Source organism: Lepisma saccharinum, chromosome 29, assembly GCF_977018435.1.
Source record: "Lepisma saccharinum chromosome 29, izLepSacc3.1, whole genome shotgun sequence".
Lineage (NCBI taxonomy): Eukaryota > Metazoa > Arthropoda > Insecta > Zygentoma > Lepismatidae > Lepisma > Lepisma saccharinum.
The window spans coordinates 39,567,495-39,584,405 of record NC_139257.1 but is presented as its reverse complement, the minus strand read 5'-3'; the positions used below and the strand labels follow the sequence as shown (position 1 = coordinate 39,584,405).

At 38.1% G+C, this 16,911-nt stretch overlaps 1 protein-coding gene across 19 annotated transcripts in view; it reads left to right on the top strand.

Annotated features, from left to right (window-relative positions):
• Positions 1 to 16,911, top strand: part of trol (terribly reduced optic lobes) — a 1,072,318-nt gene that overhangs the window by 837,446 nt on the left and 217,961 nt on the right. For all 19 annotated transcript variants that reach the window (XM_083114888.1, XM_083114893.1, XM_083114886.1 and 16 more), the window contains 3 exons: positions 991 to 1,124; positions 6,040 to 6,133; positions 16,602 to 16,739. In XM_083114888.1, coding sequence (XP_082971014.1) covers positions 991 to 1,124; positions 6,040 to 6,133; positions 16,602 to 16,739 — 366 coding nt within the window. The remainder of the gene's footprint in view (positions 1 to 990; positions 1,125 to 6,039; positions 6,134 to 16,601; positions 16,740 to 16,911) is intronic.

Below are 16,911 nucleotides of genomic sequence, written 5' to 3'. Positions count from 1 at the left end.
TGAAGGGGTTTATTGCAATTCTGGAACACATTTTACTCTCTCTCACTTTCACTCTCTCTCTCACACACACTCACTCACTTTTACTCTCACTCACTCACTTGTTTTTACTTACTCACTCACTCACTTGTTTTTACTTACTCACTCACTCACTTTTACTTACTCACTCACTCTCTCACTTTTACTCACTCACTCACTTTTACTCACTCACTCTCTCACTTTTACTCACACTCTCTCACTCACTTTTACTCATGCACTCACTTTTACTAACTCACTCACTCTCACTCTCTCACTCACTTTTACTCACTCTCTCACTCACTTTTACTCACTCTCTCACTCACTTTTACTCACTCTCACTCACTTTTACTCACTCTCACTCACTTTTACTCACTCTCACTCACTTTTACTCACTCTCACTCATGCACTTTTACTCTCCCTCTCACTCACTTTTACTCTATCTCACTCACTTTTACTCACTCTCACTCACTTTTACTCACTCTCACTCAGTTTTACTCAATCTCACTCACTTTTACTCAATCTTACTCACTTTTACTCACTCTCTCACTCACTTTTACTCACTCTCACTCATGCACTTTTACTCACCCTCTCACTCACGTTTACTCTCTCTCACTCACTTTTACTCACTCTCACTCAGTTTTACTCTCACTCTCTCTCACTCACTTTTACTCACTCTCACTCACTTTTACTCTCTCTCACTCACTTTTACTCTCTCTCTCTCACTCACTCTCACTCACTTCTACTCACTCACTCACACTTCTACTCACTTTTACTCACTCACTCGCTTTTACTCTCTCTCACTTAAACTGTATGAAAGAAGTGGTTTTCAAAACGTCAAGTGTTGATACTTACGTGGTCAACACATATTGAGCTGTGTCCATGTGACAATAAAGTTTCCTTGCCCTGAAAAGCAAATATTCTTTATATTGTAGTATTTTTTTGGCAAGTTTTATTTACATAAATTATGTTTTGTAGGTCGAGAGGTTGTGTTCCAGTGCCGAGATGAAGGTCCTCAACGAGTACCTGTTCGGTGGACCAGAGGCAATGGTTTGCCTCTGCCACCAGGTTCACGAGACATCAATGGTAGATTGGAGATGCCAAATATTCAAGTATGTTACAAAGTTATTCAAAGTGTGCATGTAATAAATATACCCTCAACAATTGACTTTCAGTTTTGCCACCATTTCATCAAATTTTACTCATTCTTATTTCCGCAATAAAAGTGACAGAAAGCAAAGTAAAGTAAACAAAAATCAACATATTCACAAAGTTCACTGGATGTACATGATTTAATATCCTTAAATTATTTTATTACACTAGCGAGTCATCAATTCAGGCATAGAATACCTGGATCCCAAATCTAAACCCTGGGTTCACCAACTTTTCAATTGATTTCAAATTCTTTCTTAGTCATGCGATATGAGTAGAAGTGAAATTGCAGTGCTCCATAGTCATTAGTAGGGATGGACGATATCGGAAATTTGATATCATGTTATATCAAGAAAATATCATTCCAGATGATACGATACTATATTTTTTCTGTATTGTGATATCGGTGATATATCTTCTCCACGATAAATATCGCCAAATATTGTGACGATATATCGCTGACACAATAGGGGAAAGTGGGGGAATTGCGACCACCTAAGGGAGATTTAAAAAATCTCAGAAACTGTACGCAGTGAAACAAAATGAAAATGTGGGCCTGAAAAAGCAATGTTTGTAGTACATCTCTGCATATCACTTTGCTCCCTGTCGTTAATAGTTATATCTGTAAACGTCAAAAAGTAACAATGTGCGTGTGAGCGCAATTGCCCTATTGGTAGGGTAATGGCACTCAGTAATCATCCTAACAGTAAATCAATACAATTTTTGTACTATACAGAAACTATATCTTTAAGTACTTATATTTATTAATATGCAGATACAAATTAAATTGAGCACAATTTTGCACAAAAATGCACACATGGGACGCTTATTATGAGAAACGTGTTTGCACCCTTCATGTTCCCATCACAAACAGCGTGAGCGTCATGACCCTATAGGCACCATATTATGTTATTTGTTTATCGTCTCATGAAGAACCTCAAATGTTTACTTTATAATAATTAAGAAATAAACACGAGATACTATTATTATATCTGTAAAATTTTCAAGACTCTAGCTTAATTGTTCCGTCTACTTACCTTGCACATTTTCCTTCCTAATTTTATAAGAAAATATGACGAATTCGATTTTCGCACCCTTCTTCTTAAAAGTTAACTGCACATGTGCCGACTTTTGTTTGGTGCCTCGTAGTACTGGGTTCTAGATGTCAGCACAGGTTACTCTTCAATAACACCCTCCGTAACGACTACAGAGGGGTGAGCGCCATTGCCCGCTGAGCGCCATTCCCCCACCTTCCCCTATATACTGCTAAAATATTGTGGCAATATATCGTCAACATGATATATATTGCCAAATATCATGACGATATATTGCCTACATGATATATATTGCCAAATATATTGACACTATATCACCTACATAATATATATCGCAAAGACATCATCACGATATATCACCACGCCCAAATATCGTGATGATATATCATCTAGTTGATATCGCTTGAACAATATTTTTTCAGTATCGCAAAAATCTGTATGATATATCGCCCAACACTAGTCATCAGTTAGCACACCAGATTTGTATTAAAATCACAAAATTCATATCACCAGCTAAAAATTTGTTCACATGAAGATGAGACAAGAGGTACTCTCTTGAAACATGTGTTACGATAAGTTAGAAGCACTAGATAATGAATAATGTCCAATTACATTGCATGCTAACATTAAGATAGTTATTTTCAGAATTCCAAATAATTTGAATAGTTTATTTTAGAATTCCTCTATCTCCACAGCATAGTGAGATAACCAACAAAAACTATACTACTTGAAGTAAGTAAAGGCATTACATAATGAAAAAAGTATCAGTATAAAGAATAATATTAAGAACAGAACTACAGTAAGGCATGTTCTTCAAAATGGCTGTCCCATAGTATTTTATTCAGTGAAAGATTTCATATGAGGCAACTGCCCGGTGAGTTAATTTTCACAACTGACACCAAGGGTTTTGGAAAATAAGTTGCAGATAGTTATCTACAGTGGTTTGGTGAAATGCAACACTGTTATAGTGCCACAATATCTGTGCCCTTGGGAAATATACAATCTATAGGCTTCCCTGTGGCTTTATGTTCGACACTAACACCATTGTTTCCAGATCAGAGCTACTGTTTCCAGATCAGAGCTACTGTTTCCAGATCAGAGCTACAGATATGTTTCCAGATCAGAGCTACAGATATGTTTCCAGATCAGAGCTACAGATATGTTTCCAGATCAGAGCTACTGTTTCCAGATCAGAGCTACTGTTTCCAGATCAGAGCTACAGATATGTTTCCAGATCAGAGCTACAGATATGTTTCCAGATCAGAGCTACAGATATGTTTCCAGATCAGAGCTACAGATATATTTCCAGATCAGAGCTACTGTTTCCAGATCAGAGCTACAGATATGTTGTCAGATCAGAGCTACTGTTTCCAGATCAGAGCTACAGATATGTTGTCAGATCAGAGCTACTGTTTCCAGATCAGAGCTACAGATATGTTGTCAGATCAGAGCTACAGATATGTTTCCAGATCAGAGCTACAGATATGTTTCCAGATCAGAGCTACAGATATGTTTCCAGATCAGAGCTACTGTTTCCAGATTAGAGCTACAGATATGTTTCCAGATCAGAGCTAGTGTTTCCAGATCAGAGCTACAGATATGCTGTCAGATCAGAAGCAACCCATTACAGTTATCCATTACTTCACGTCAAAGAGGACTTAGGAAAAATGCGTTCAAATTGCAGATGTTACAGGTGCTTCCTTGTGAGTTAATATTCATCAAGCCACTCTGGTCACAGCACACTCAGTTCTCATCTCTCAATCTTGCCAGGAAAGTGTCCAGATTTGATCCTGGTCATGGTTTGAGTTGATCCTTTACCACTTTAATCTAATCATAATTCATCCTCGTCATTGCATTTAGTCTTTAAGGTGAAGATGGACAATTATGCACCAGTTGTGCATTTATTTCAATATCGTCGGAATGGTCACTGCTATTTAACCTTTAAACAGCCGAGCCGGTTTTCGAAAGTAACCCCTCTCTCGCCACGCCCTTTGCGCGCGATTTTTAAATTTTGACACTTATTTCAGAAAAACGTTATATATATCTGAGACTATTTGAGCAATCTACTTCAGATAACTTTTGTTTGAAATCAAAAACATCGGAGCACGCGACCGTGTACAATAGAGAAAGCCCAAGTGAGAAAAACGGGGTTGGGAGGGGCCAAGTCCCCAAATTTCAATGAAAGAAAAACATCTGGCATTTGCCCCCTCTTCTCCCATTATTTTGGAAAAAGGGCACAAACTTTTGCATTGTTTCCAAAGAGTATACCTTTTGCAACAAAGTGAAACTTGTTTCAAGTCCCTAGTTCTCACACAGGCTGAAATGTGATTCAATATGTACAATCCTGCATTTTGGCTAAAAATAGCTAATTTGCATATTAGAGAAAGGGGGAGGGGGTGGTTTCTTCCACATGACATTTCAAAGTCTTATCTCGGCATCTGTCAGTGTTTACAACCTCACATACAAGTATGAAGGTCCTTAAAGCACGTGAATGTTGTAATTGGCACCATGGGTCATATAGGACCCATTGGCTGTTTTTGCCTATACTTTCTATGGGTCATATATGACCCATTGGCTGTTTAATGGTTAAGAAAGGGATTAGTATGCGAGAGAGTATGAATTTCTCTCCATGTTGCAAGTGGAAACTGTTTTTCAAGTTCATTAGTACTTTAGGCACGATGTTTGAAAAATATGATTAAAAAGTATTTACAGAATCCCATGTATTCCTTATGAGAAATCAACTTCAAGTTACGGCTAATCAAATGGGAGTTTCGACTTTTCCTACTACTATGACATAGTTCAACGTGTCCTTTTTCCGTCCATGTACTTTTCTACGTCATTGGATGTTTGATATTCCCAAGAGAACAAATGAAATAATGGTCCCATAAGCGTAATGCAGTTCTCCTTGCCTCCTACGGTCATCCTGGCAGTGTTGCCAAACATGATGTGCATAAAAGAACTAAATTCCACCATTAATAGAGCTAAAGGATGACTTTCAAGGAACTAGATTAACAAAGGCTGAATAAAATGCCTCCTAGGGTAATTTTAGGTGTCAGAGGGGTGGGTCCCTGCTATTACCGTTACCTTTAAAGTTATGGCACTTTAATTCTTAATTTTCACCACTTAAATCTGGCATCACCCATCTCAATAATCCACTGATGGTCATTGTCATCTTCACCTCAGCCACAGTGCTATATAAAACTAGCTTGGGATGTAAGAAGGGGTGGGTGGGTGTTGCAGTCAAAATAACAATATCACATCACATGCAAAATGTACACTCATGGCAAAAGTTGGTCTTTGTGGGCCGGAGCCAGTGGTGGCATCATAGTGGGGCAGGGGACAGGTGCCACAGTTCACAGCCAAACGAGTGCACAAAAGACCCAGATCTGGCTCCAAAAGAGCTAAGTTGGCAGCTGCCACATCGAGAAAGACCTAGGGGAGATTGTCCGTCTCCCCTTTAAAATAGAGAACATAAAATAAGAAAGATATAAAGAAACACAAATTAATCAATGGGAATTTTTGGTTTTCATAGTCTTTGTTTTCCATGTGCTACTGTTATGACATACTCTTTTTACCTGTATTTTATATGCTTCTATTAGCAACAGTACCTTCCCTCCCTCCCCCCTCTCTCTCTCTGCAACTGTGTCCTCTTCATCAGCAAAAGCAATCTTTATTCTAGAGTGAATTTTCTTTTTTTTAAATATTTTTATTTTGTATACTTTGCCTGTGTTCAGTGTTTGAGAAATTTATATATTTTTTGATAACTGAAGTATTTTCATAACAGACAACACTAACTAAAAACTATATTCATCTTTTTCAGCTTGATCACACCGGCACATACATTTGTGAAGCTCAAGGTGTACCTTCATCTGTCCCCGGATCCCGTGTATCTGTCTATCTCAGAGTTGAACCATGTAAGTATTAGAATATGGCATTAATTGATATCTGACTGTAAATAACTAACAACTAATTGTATTTTTGAAATTTTGAACTAGGTGCAGTAATTTTATTTTTACCATCGACGAAAGTGTCAATTGACGCATAGGCAGCAGGAAGGTTCCATAGCAAAGTGACAAGCAACAGGATCACAAATTGCAGACACCTGAATGTACACTTTCTCCTTTAGTTGGTTAAAAACCATTCATTATTCATGCATGATGAACAGGCAGAGTTGATAGGATACATTGAGAAAATGGCCCAGTCCACTAATCTGTTTGGCGTTTACGTGGAGAGAGTTAATTCACTAATTAGTTTATGGTTAATTTTATTGTACAGTTTTTGTTCACGATCCATTTCGCCACCAGTCTTGTGTCTCCATCAGGCATGTACTTTACACCAACCTAAGAAAAAACCCAAGCAAAACCTGTGAAAAAGTCCACCTGCCCATGCGAGTGAAAGTGAACACCTTCCCAAGGATGCAGATGACTAGACCGGGAACACACAGTGCCAAAATGCTGATGCATTGCTGAAGAATGGAAGTGCCACGCTCACGCTGGAGGAGCACAAGGAAAAGGCCCGTGCCAAGTTAGTGCGAATGGGACAAAAAGGAACCACACCACCTCCAGCAAGGCTGTACATGCCTGACGAAGCCGACAGGTGGCGAAATCGATCGCTAACAAAAACTGCAGAAAGGTCTGTCTCTGGAAAGTTGCATTTGTGAAGATTTGTTTCCGTGCGACATGTGTTGCTTGACATTTTTATGTGAAAGCTCTCTTTAATTTAATTTAATGCAGTGATTCATTAGTTCTACGAGGGCTGTTTTTTTTTCAATCTCCGATTGTGTCGCCAGGAGGCCCATGAAGCACTAGGAAGCGGGGCATCACACAATGTGATTGGCATCCCCCTACTGCTACTACCACCCCCACTGCGAAGGCCAACGCTTCAGTTGAAGCTTAGTGAGGGGCACGTAGAGATGTCTGCTACAATCGACTCTCCCACCAGGTGCGAGGTGCATAGTGTGATATGATTTCTACAGGCAGAGGGGCACAATGCAGCGCAAATTCGTCGTCGAATGAGCTGTCTGCCGGTGAGGCATGCTGTCTTCGGGTATTGTCTTGCTTCATAAGAATGCCCGACTACATGTTGCTGCATCAACCCAAGACCTTCTTCAACGAATCCACTGGGAAGTGTTTGATCATCCTCCCTACATCCCAGACCTGGCACCGAGTGACTTCCTACCTTTTCCCGGGGATGAAGAAGTGATTTAAAGGACTGTGCTGCCACACCAATGTGGAGCTTGGGCAGACCTGTCTCGACAGACTGGCGGCACCTTTCTTTACAGAGGGTATTGGAAAGCTGATGCATCGGTACGATAAACGTCTGAATTTTCTTGGTGATTACATTGAAAAGTAGATTATACGTGTACATAACTTTTGTCAATAAACCCATTTTGCTATTCACTGTGGTTATGATTTCATGCCCTATCGGAGGTTGAAAAAAAAATAGCCCTTGTATGATTCGAACCGAAAAATTCCTGGTTTCATCACTACAGCACTGAACACTGGGAAGATTTTACTCGGGATGACATAGGTTTACCAGAACACTTTACTGGTGCAGAATTAGAATACCATTTAAAGAAAGATAAATTTGATTACACTGTTCCATGAAAGAACATAGTGGATTTGTAGATAGATTTTCACCATTCTTTGGCTGTTTTTAGTGTATTTTATAATTATTACTATCATTCAGTTCAGTGCTTAAAACATGACAAATTTCAACACTAACTGGTTGAAAATTGTGCATTAATTTCACTATGTTATAATATATGTTTGTAGGTAATATCTTTCCAATGTGCCTTATGTACAGTAGGAGAAAGTGAGAATTGTTATGAAATTGTTAAAACGGATGATAAATTCTCATTTTACCCTTTTTCTGCCAAAATACGTAAATAACTGTAAAAACCAAGGTGTACCATGAAAGGTTCTTTTTTCAGTAAAAATTATAAATTGTGTGAATTTGAGTGTCTGTTTCAGTAACCCTTCAATATTATTTTTTGTCTGGATTGTATGTATTCAATTCTCACATAAACTAATAATAATAATATAGTTTTATAAATATAATACTAAGATCATAGTTATGATACATACATCATTTTATTCATCCAATTCTTTTTTGTAAGCCTATCTATATCCCTTCTGGCTGGAGAGATTATGAGCAAGGCATGATAAATATGGTTAAAAGGTAATGAAATTTGATGTGATATTGCATCAAGAATGGTTAGCCACTTTGTAATATTGCAAGTAAAGTGTTCCCATGTGCTTTGCACCATGCCTTTAAGGTGTATAGGTGGTGTGGAGTTAGGGACTCACAGTTTCTTGATCATGACCGATGGTGGCGGTGATGTGATCAGCACCATGTTCCTGGCTGCCTTTACCCACCAGACTTTCCTCCAGGTTTATACGACACTGGCTGGGTGCCGGAGCTGCTTGTACAGGTGGAAATTTTGTAATATTGGATGTATTTTATTATTATTATTATTATTTAGCAGGTGGTAACAATGTTGAATGTATCTTCATCTACCCATTTACCCATGTAACCTTGCTTGGTGGTGAGATAAGCTACAGGTGGCAGAAAAACAGTTAAAAAATCATTCAATCGTACGTCATTTTATACCTTTTAACCAATTTTATCCATGTGTAAACCTTTTATAAGTCTTGCTTATAACCCTTCAGTTTCTTGGAAGGATCAAAATCCTATTCAAAATTTTGAAAAACAAAGGTATGTGTTGTGACTATTCCCGTACTTATAGTGTTGATGATACATGACATAAAATATAAACTTTTTATTTGTTTAAACGTGTGAAAAATAACATTTGTATTACAGTTTTAATGCACCTAAAATGCATACAACATATCATACTTCATATGGTTAAGAAGGATCCAAGAAATCATATGTGCTCTCAAATGTTTGCATGTATTGAACACTAAGCACTTTGCATGCATCCAAGCTCCTTGTGCACAATGCACTTTTATCAACGTGTCCGTACGCTTTCACTTGGGACCTTGATTTTTTCCGCGAGTGCTGTTTAAGCATGATTGTTTTTGTTTATTTATATAGGTCCATGTTTTTGAACACAACTGTGCTCTGCAGTGTATTTGCTGTACAAGTTTGTCTCACTATACTAATAACATGGACTACAATGAAACCATTGAATAAGACTTTGAAATTAGTGAAATCCAATAATGGAGCATAAACCTTTCAGACACCCTGTTTCCATTCCAAATTGTGGAGTCATTTATGAAAATGAGTTATCCTCATGCTGGAAGTTTATTTCATGTGATCTTTTAATTGAAAGTAGTGTACTCCAACTTCCTACTGCGTAATTGTTAGCAACTTTTAACCATTGCTAACTTATTGTATGATCACACAAATCAATTACTTTGCATACAATCTCATGTGGTTCACTGTGCACAGTAGCTCCTTTTCTCCTTACACTTGCAATAACTTCTTTCTCTTGAACACCAGGAGAAAACTAACACACAAATCAACTCCCATCTACGTCCACAAGGACACACTGACCGCAGCGGAAGGCTTCCTGCTACCCCTAAAATCTGCAAATGGACCGGTCTTTCTCTTGTCACCCTGCACCCTGCCTCCCCTCATTTGGGGATCTTCTAATGGGCTGTACTTAACTACTTAACCTCGCGTTCCTGGATCAAGTCTCGATTGTTGGAACAGTTGGCTGGGTGCTGGCTGCCTTGGCTAGCCTCAAGTGTCTTTGATCTGTCCACGCCCATGGTTTCTGGTGGCACTTTAGTTGAACTCCTTCCTCTCTGCAGCAGGCACTGCTCATACTCCAATGAACTCGACACTGGATCTTGTGATTGACGGCCTTCTCTCCCTCTAAATAGGAAGGGAAAAGAGAGTACTTAGAAAAGAGAGGAGGGTATAAAGAGAGACAGATTTTCATTTTTCTTCCCTCTGCTTTCTTCTTTTAACCCATCCTATTACCATTTAAATGCCAATTTTTTTGCCATGAAATACCATTTAAATCTGGCTATCTCCCTTGAAGGTTGCACAGCAAGACAAGATGTCAAATATTGTTTAAACTATCCAAGCAATTTACGTGAAAATTTTATATATTGAAGTGGAAGTATAGTAATAAGTATGCACATATGCAGTTTACTTGAAAGATAATTAGAAACTCACCTAATAAATTTGATCACACACATCGTTGCATTCCATTTCCATTCCTCAATATTTTTCCTGCCACAGCCACCTCTTCCTCACTTTCACTACAGTCTTCAATTTCACTAACATAAAAAGAACCCCCGTGTTCATCTCCCCTTCCAAAATCCACATTTTCCTTTTCATCGCTATCGAAAAGCAACTTTTCAATCGCAGAATCATCTACAACATTCTTATGCAACATGTTTGCAAGACGTATGAAATGAAGGTTTGTTTACATGAGAAATTACTGAACAAAACACGCTTGAAATGGTATGAAAAACTTAGCAGCACAAACATACACGTCATAGATTTGAAAGATCATACAACCTCTGCCATCTATTGAATGAAAAAGGAACTACATGATGAAAATCGGGATCCCGTCGATTCGATGACTAGATATGGGAAGCGAATGTCCAGTCAGGCCGTCGATTCGACGACTAGGTAAGCGGATGGGTTAAGAAAGGAGAAAGAAAGAGAGATAGAGAGAAGAGCATAATCCCGTTCCTCTCATTCCCTTTCTTTCCTCTTTTCTTGGGAGTAGAATATACCCCGCTCTCTCTATTTACCCTCTCCTCTCTCTCCGTAGAGAGAGAGAGGAAGGGAGGGAGAAGAATGGGTAACAGAGGAGGAAGAAGATAACCATCTCTTCCCTTGTCTTTCTTTCTTCCAAACCCCCTTCTCTCTCTCCCTCTCTCTCTCTCTCTCTCTCCCTCTCCCTCTCTCTCTCTCTCTCTCTCTCTCTCTCTCTCCCTCTCTCCCTCTCCCTCTCTCTCTCTCTCTCTCTCTCTCTCTCTCTCTCTCTCTCTCTCTGTCTCTCTGTCTTTCTTCAAGGAAGGGGAGAGAAAGTCACTTCTGCCCCCACAGAGAAAGAAAGAAAGAAAGGGGAGGGGCCATGGCGGGCGTGAAGAGGAAGTGCATGCTGGCTCCTGGCATTCTCGATGCATTTTCGTCCTGATGCAGTTTGTTTACCCTTTTTATAGTCCTCTCGGGAGTTAGGCAATGTTTAGGAGAGTTTTCAGGGTATTTCCGGTAATGAAATGCTTTGATAACACAGGAAAGTGACAGTGAACAGCATAATGGTGTGCTTGTAGATTACGACACAACATCCTCTGCCATTTTTTTCCCCTTTCTCCCTCCCTCTTCTCATCCTACATTTCCTTAGATTATGAAATTAATCTTGGCAGTTTTAGAGCACCACTTGTACTTTAACCCTGACATTATTTAGGAGTGGGTGCGAGACTGAATTAAGCAAAATCACCAAATTTTTACCATGATAACGGCAGCAAATTTAAAGATTTTAACCAAATGTATACATTCATAATTGGGAAAAAGATGCACTAGTATATAAATATGGAGAAACTAGTACTCACTTTATCCGCGAAACTGTTTTTTCTTCTTTGTTCTATTAATTTCAGTGGTTACTGCCACTATCCTCGTTGGAACTCGCTGTACTGTTGCTTGGCGTGCATCTTTTGTTCGTAGTTCTCTGGTCAACGCATGCCATAATGAATTTCCCGCACGAGCTGAACATCAATAGCGGACAGGCACACCACACTTGGATTCCCCTACTACAACAGTTAACACCGGGAAATAGCAGCAGATGACATGGGCGCAGACGTACAGTTAAAACCATTAGGCCTTGTTTCCATTGTAGGAAAAACTCAATATGCTGACCAAGGCAGAAATTTATTTTATTATGAAACATAAACTAAACATAACGTTTCAACCTTCTAGCAAGATCTTCTTCAGACTCTGCACCAAGTACAAATGTAACAAGGTACAAAACAGGACAACTTTCTAATAGTCTGGAGGGGAGTAATGTTTGTGTATATATATCGTCCTGTTTTTTGCCTTGTTACATTTGTACTTGGTGCAGAGTCTGAAGAAGACCTTGCTAGAAGGTTGAAACGTTACGTTTAGTTTATGTTTTATAATAAAATAAAATTTCTGCCTCGGTCAGCATATTCAGTTTTTCGTACAGTTAACAACAGCACACCTAGTGGCGGCCGGAGAACTACGAACAAAAGATGCACGCCAAGCAACAGTACAGCGAGTTCCAACGAGGATGGTGGCAGTGGCCACTGAAATTAAAGAACAAAGAAGAGGAAACAGTTTCGCGGATAAAGTGAACACTAGTTTCTCCATATTTAAAATGTATACAGTAACTAGATACATTACATGACACTTCCAGTATTTGCAACTTTATTTGTAAAGTTGAAAGATTTATTGGTGTTACAATTGTGAGAAAAAAAATCAAGGTCCCTAGATATCACATCCCATATGCTATATATGTATGTAACACTGCCAGAATAAACTTCTTTGCAAGCAGCTAGGAACAGTGGCAAACAATGGAACCATAACAAAATCATGTACACCATGCATAGACACCATGCACTCAAGCATCATACTTTTTTGCATAAGAATGGGTCAGGTATGGGGTTTTGGTCTCTAGCATAATGCATGTTAAGTAGCTCACATTATTATTGTTTTAATATAAAATATAGAAACAGAGCAATTTAAAACAATCAGTTCCACAGGCATCACTGAATAAAATATTAATATGCATGTTTCAAAAGCTTATTTTAATTTTTAACACAGGCACCATAAAAATTGTATAAACAGAACATTTTTGTGTAGAAATTTTTATTATGTAACTGATGCCATCCATCTACGAGGGATGATCGAAAAAAAAGGTTACAAAGCCTATTATGGCGTATGTGTTAGACATAGCTGGAAGATCAACACACCTGATGATGGAGGGCACTCAACACTAGTCCTCGATGTAATCACCTTTTTTGTTCAATCACTTGTCACAATGGTAGATGAGGTTTTAAATACCAGTTGCACAGAAATCCGCGTCAAGTTCTCGTAGCCACCGTGAGGCAGCTCTTTTGACATCATCACATGTCAGGTAATAGTGGCCAGCCAACCAAATGGTAGTCCCAGCTCAGCTCACGAATACACTCATCCACAAGAGCACAGTTCACGTCAGTGGTTTAGGTACTGGGCCTACCGCTGTGTCCAGGGTTGTCATTAACAATACTGGTCCGTCCTTCTTTGAAGGCACGACACCACTTCGCTACATGTTGCCTTGAAATTGTCCCCTCCCCATACACCTCAACAATCTGCCTATGAATGTCAGCAGGTGTAGTGTTTTTTGGCCCACAGGAACCGCACCACTGCCCTCATTTCTACTCTTGACCAATTTTCTAGACGAGTCACCATTTTAAATGTACGCTTCTCGGGTATACATGGTCAGAATCCGAAATCCTCAAACATGCAACAAGACGAACATGTTATTAATGTACACATAAATTTTCGTTACGTTACATTGAATAAAAAAAAAGTTATATGCTTTGTAACCTTTCTTTCCGATCGTCCCTCGTATGTTAATGTTTCATTTGTGTTTTTGCGCATCAACCATGTTTTATCTAGACTTTGAACTTCCACCAACTCAGTCCCTTTATAAGGAGCTGAGACAAGAAATCATCAAAATGTCAAGAGATGAAAAGATGAAAAGCATTTAGTAAAGCATAGTACAAATATTTGAACTTTAAAAGACCCAGGTTTGAACCCCACGCATGCCACATTGCATAGTTGTTAGGATCCTACTTTAAACTGTAGGTCCAGTCCCGATTAGCCTATCTGAGCATAAAGTGGACTTGATATCAAACTTTGATCTTAAAAAAAATGATTGAACTTTGATCTTAAAAAAATTACTATGGTAACTTGGTAAAAAGCAACTTCTCTCATTTCTGTTATTGGTGGATGGGCAGATTAAGTGGAGTTCTCTGGTTCTTGTGTTCCAGTTCAGGTTTTGGTAATTTTTAAATGGTCCCACATCGTCTTCATCATTATTTTCAAAAGTGGCGGAAATCGAACAAAAAAAGAATATAATATGTATAGAATTTCTGTTATTATTATTATTATTATTATTATTATTATTATTATTATTATACTTCAAAGCAATACAGCGTGTACATAAACTCCGGACCCACTTTGAAAAATTTATTTGCAACAACCTATGAAATTTGTCATAATCAGGAATACAAGATATTGTAGAGAATACATGAATGTTTTTTTTTTTTTTTACATGGCAATTTGGTTACAAATCCTCTATGTGGGAACCATTGGTGACCCGACAAATGTCTCACAGTAATCAAACTCATGCCAAACACGGGTCAACATGTTCTCTGTAACTGTGACTGTGGCTGTTGCTTGCTCAATTCTCCCCCTAAGTATCACAACATCACGTAGAAGATGAGGGACATAAACAAGGTTGTTCACATATCCCCATAAAAAAAATGCGGGGGGTGATATCGGGAGACCTAGGGGACCACTTCATCACACACTGGTCACAGTTTCCTGCACGACCAATCCAGCACTCTCTAGTGGCAGAAAATAGAACTACTAGAAACACCTGCAATACAAAAAAAAATCAACTTTACTGTTTAAAATAATCTACTTTGTTACTCGATAGTGCTAACATTTTGTCTACAATAAATTTTTCGGTAACATTATAGTATAGGGGTGACGGATTTCTTCAAATTTACAGGAGAAAGTACTTACGGAAATCATTTTCTGTAGTGTTGTGGAAGTTCATGAATGTAGTTTTGATCCATTTTAATGCGAATGCATGCTGTTTTCTGCGAAAATCTCTGTCCGACACGCTGTTTCTGCTGCCTCCATTTGCTTTCTGCATGAGAGCACAATGTTCAGTATGTTAGATGATGTAACCCCGTAGTCAGTGTTTCAACCTCGCCGTGTTTTCACTAGAACATGACGTGTAGTATTTTTAATTTTTTTTAACTATGCTTGCCTAACCTTACGAAAAATAGTTTTTGGGGCTAACGTCAATGGTTTGCGAGGTATTAGCATAATTTCAAATCCGGGCATGAAAGTAGGTATTTTCCAGTGGACGAGGTTGCAACACTGCATAAATCGACAAAACACTTGCACAACGTGCCCTCAACCAGTACGCTATCGCCCCGCCATAATGTGTTACAGAATCGAAATAACAAGGAACAGTAAGTACTCGGAAATGTAAGAAATAGACATTATCTTAGTTAGAAATGCATTATTTCACCTTAGGAAATGTTCCGCATTCCAAAATAGTACGTTAGCAATGTAAAAAGTGTGAAATATATGATTTATATAGGTGTCACCCCCATACTATAATAGTACCAATTTTTCAAATTGAGTTCGGAGTTTATGTACACACTGTATATTCATATATCAGTGTTCACATAATGAGCAGTGGACACCAAATAGAAATAATATTTTCCATATGCTGTAGATGAACATCTCATGAGGCTTCATATTCAAGGTCCTGAAGTGGTGGAAATTTTTGATAGAAGAAACATGTATAAAAAACAACACAATTTCACACCTATTTTGTGAAATTCATTAAAGCATTACAATTCTTTCAAAGTGTAGTTACATAATTTAGTTGTAGCAGTAAGATAAAGCTAATTATTTGTTTAATGTAATAACATCGACTACTAATATCCTGTAGAGATATGTTTTTTATGTAGAAATATATTTTGCATAGCTATTTCTCTATACTTCTTGCTTGTAAGAAATTAATTGTAAAAATTACTCTTTCTATGCTGTCCTACATTTAACATTTTTTTGGTAAGTAGAATTTGCTTCACTGTTTTAAACTGCATTTTCTTAGGTGAATTTAATTTAAAAACACAGTTTAACAACTCTTGTTAGATGTTCATAGTATTTGAATAATTTCTCTTGTACCTGTATATATTACTAATCTTTTTATCCTAAAGGATGTTTCAAACTTGTCTACTATTTACAATTTCTTACAAATGTTTATCATTGTACTGTGTGATTTCTTAAATTTCCATTAATGCCCATAATATTAATAAACATATGAGATTGTTTGTTTTTCCATATGTAATTTATGTCATAAGAGTTTGGTTGTGTATAAAATGTTAAATTATAGAACGATGTGATCCCAATACCTGCCTCAGATTGCTCCAATGTACATTCTTATTAGTGTAATGTCAATACTCTTGTATAATACAGATTTTGATTCACTGAGGAACCTGCGTATACTCTCTTAATATGTGTATTTTTTTAATTTTAGAATTGTGGGTGAACACTATGAAAATTTTAAATCATCTTTCATATGCTTTGACAAGTCTGTTGAGTCATACTCTGAAAATAAATGTGTGTGATTAAATCTCCTAATTATAGATGAACCACCACCTACTCGACCACCTACAGCCTGTGGCATAAACCAAGCAACATGCTCCAACGGAGAATGCATTTCAAAACAACTTGTTTGCGATGGAGACTTTGATTGCTCTGATGGATCTGATGAAATGCGTTGCAGTAAGTACCATTCAACTTCATTACCAATTAAAGGGCCTCCCCGATGTTGCAGTGGTAGCATCATCGCCTTGTAATGAAAGGGTCCCAGGATCGATCCCCGGTGGAGTCACATAGTGTTTCCGATCCCACTTTAAACCGTAGGTTTAGTCCCAATTAGCCTTACTGTGCATAA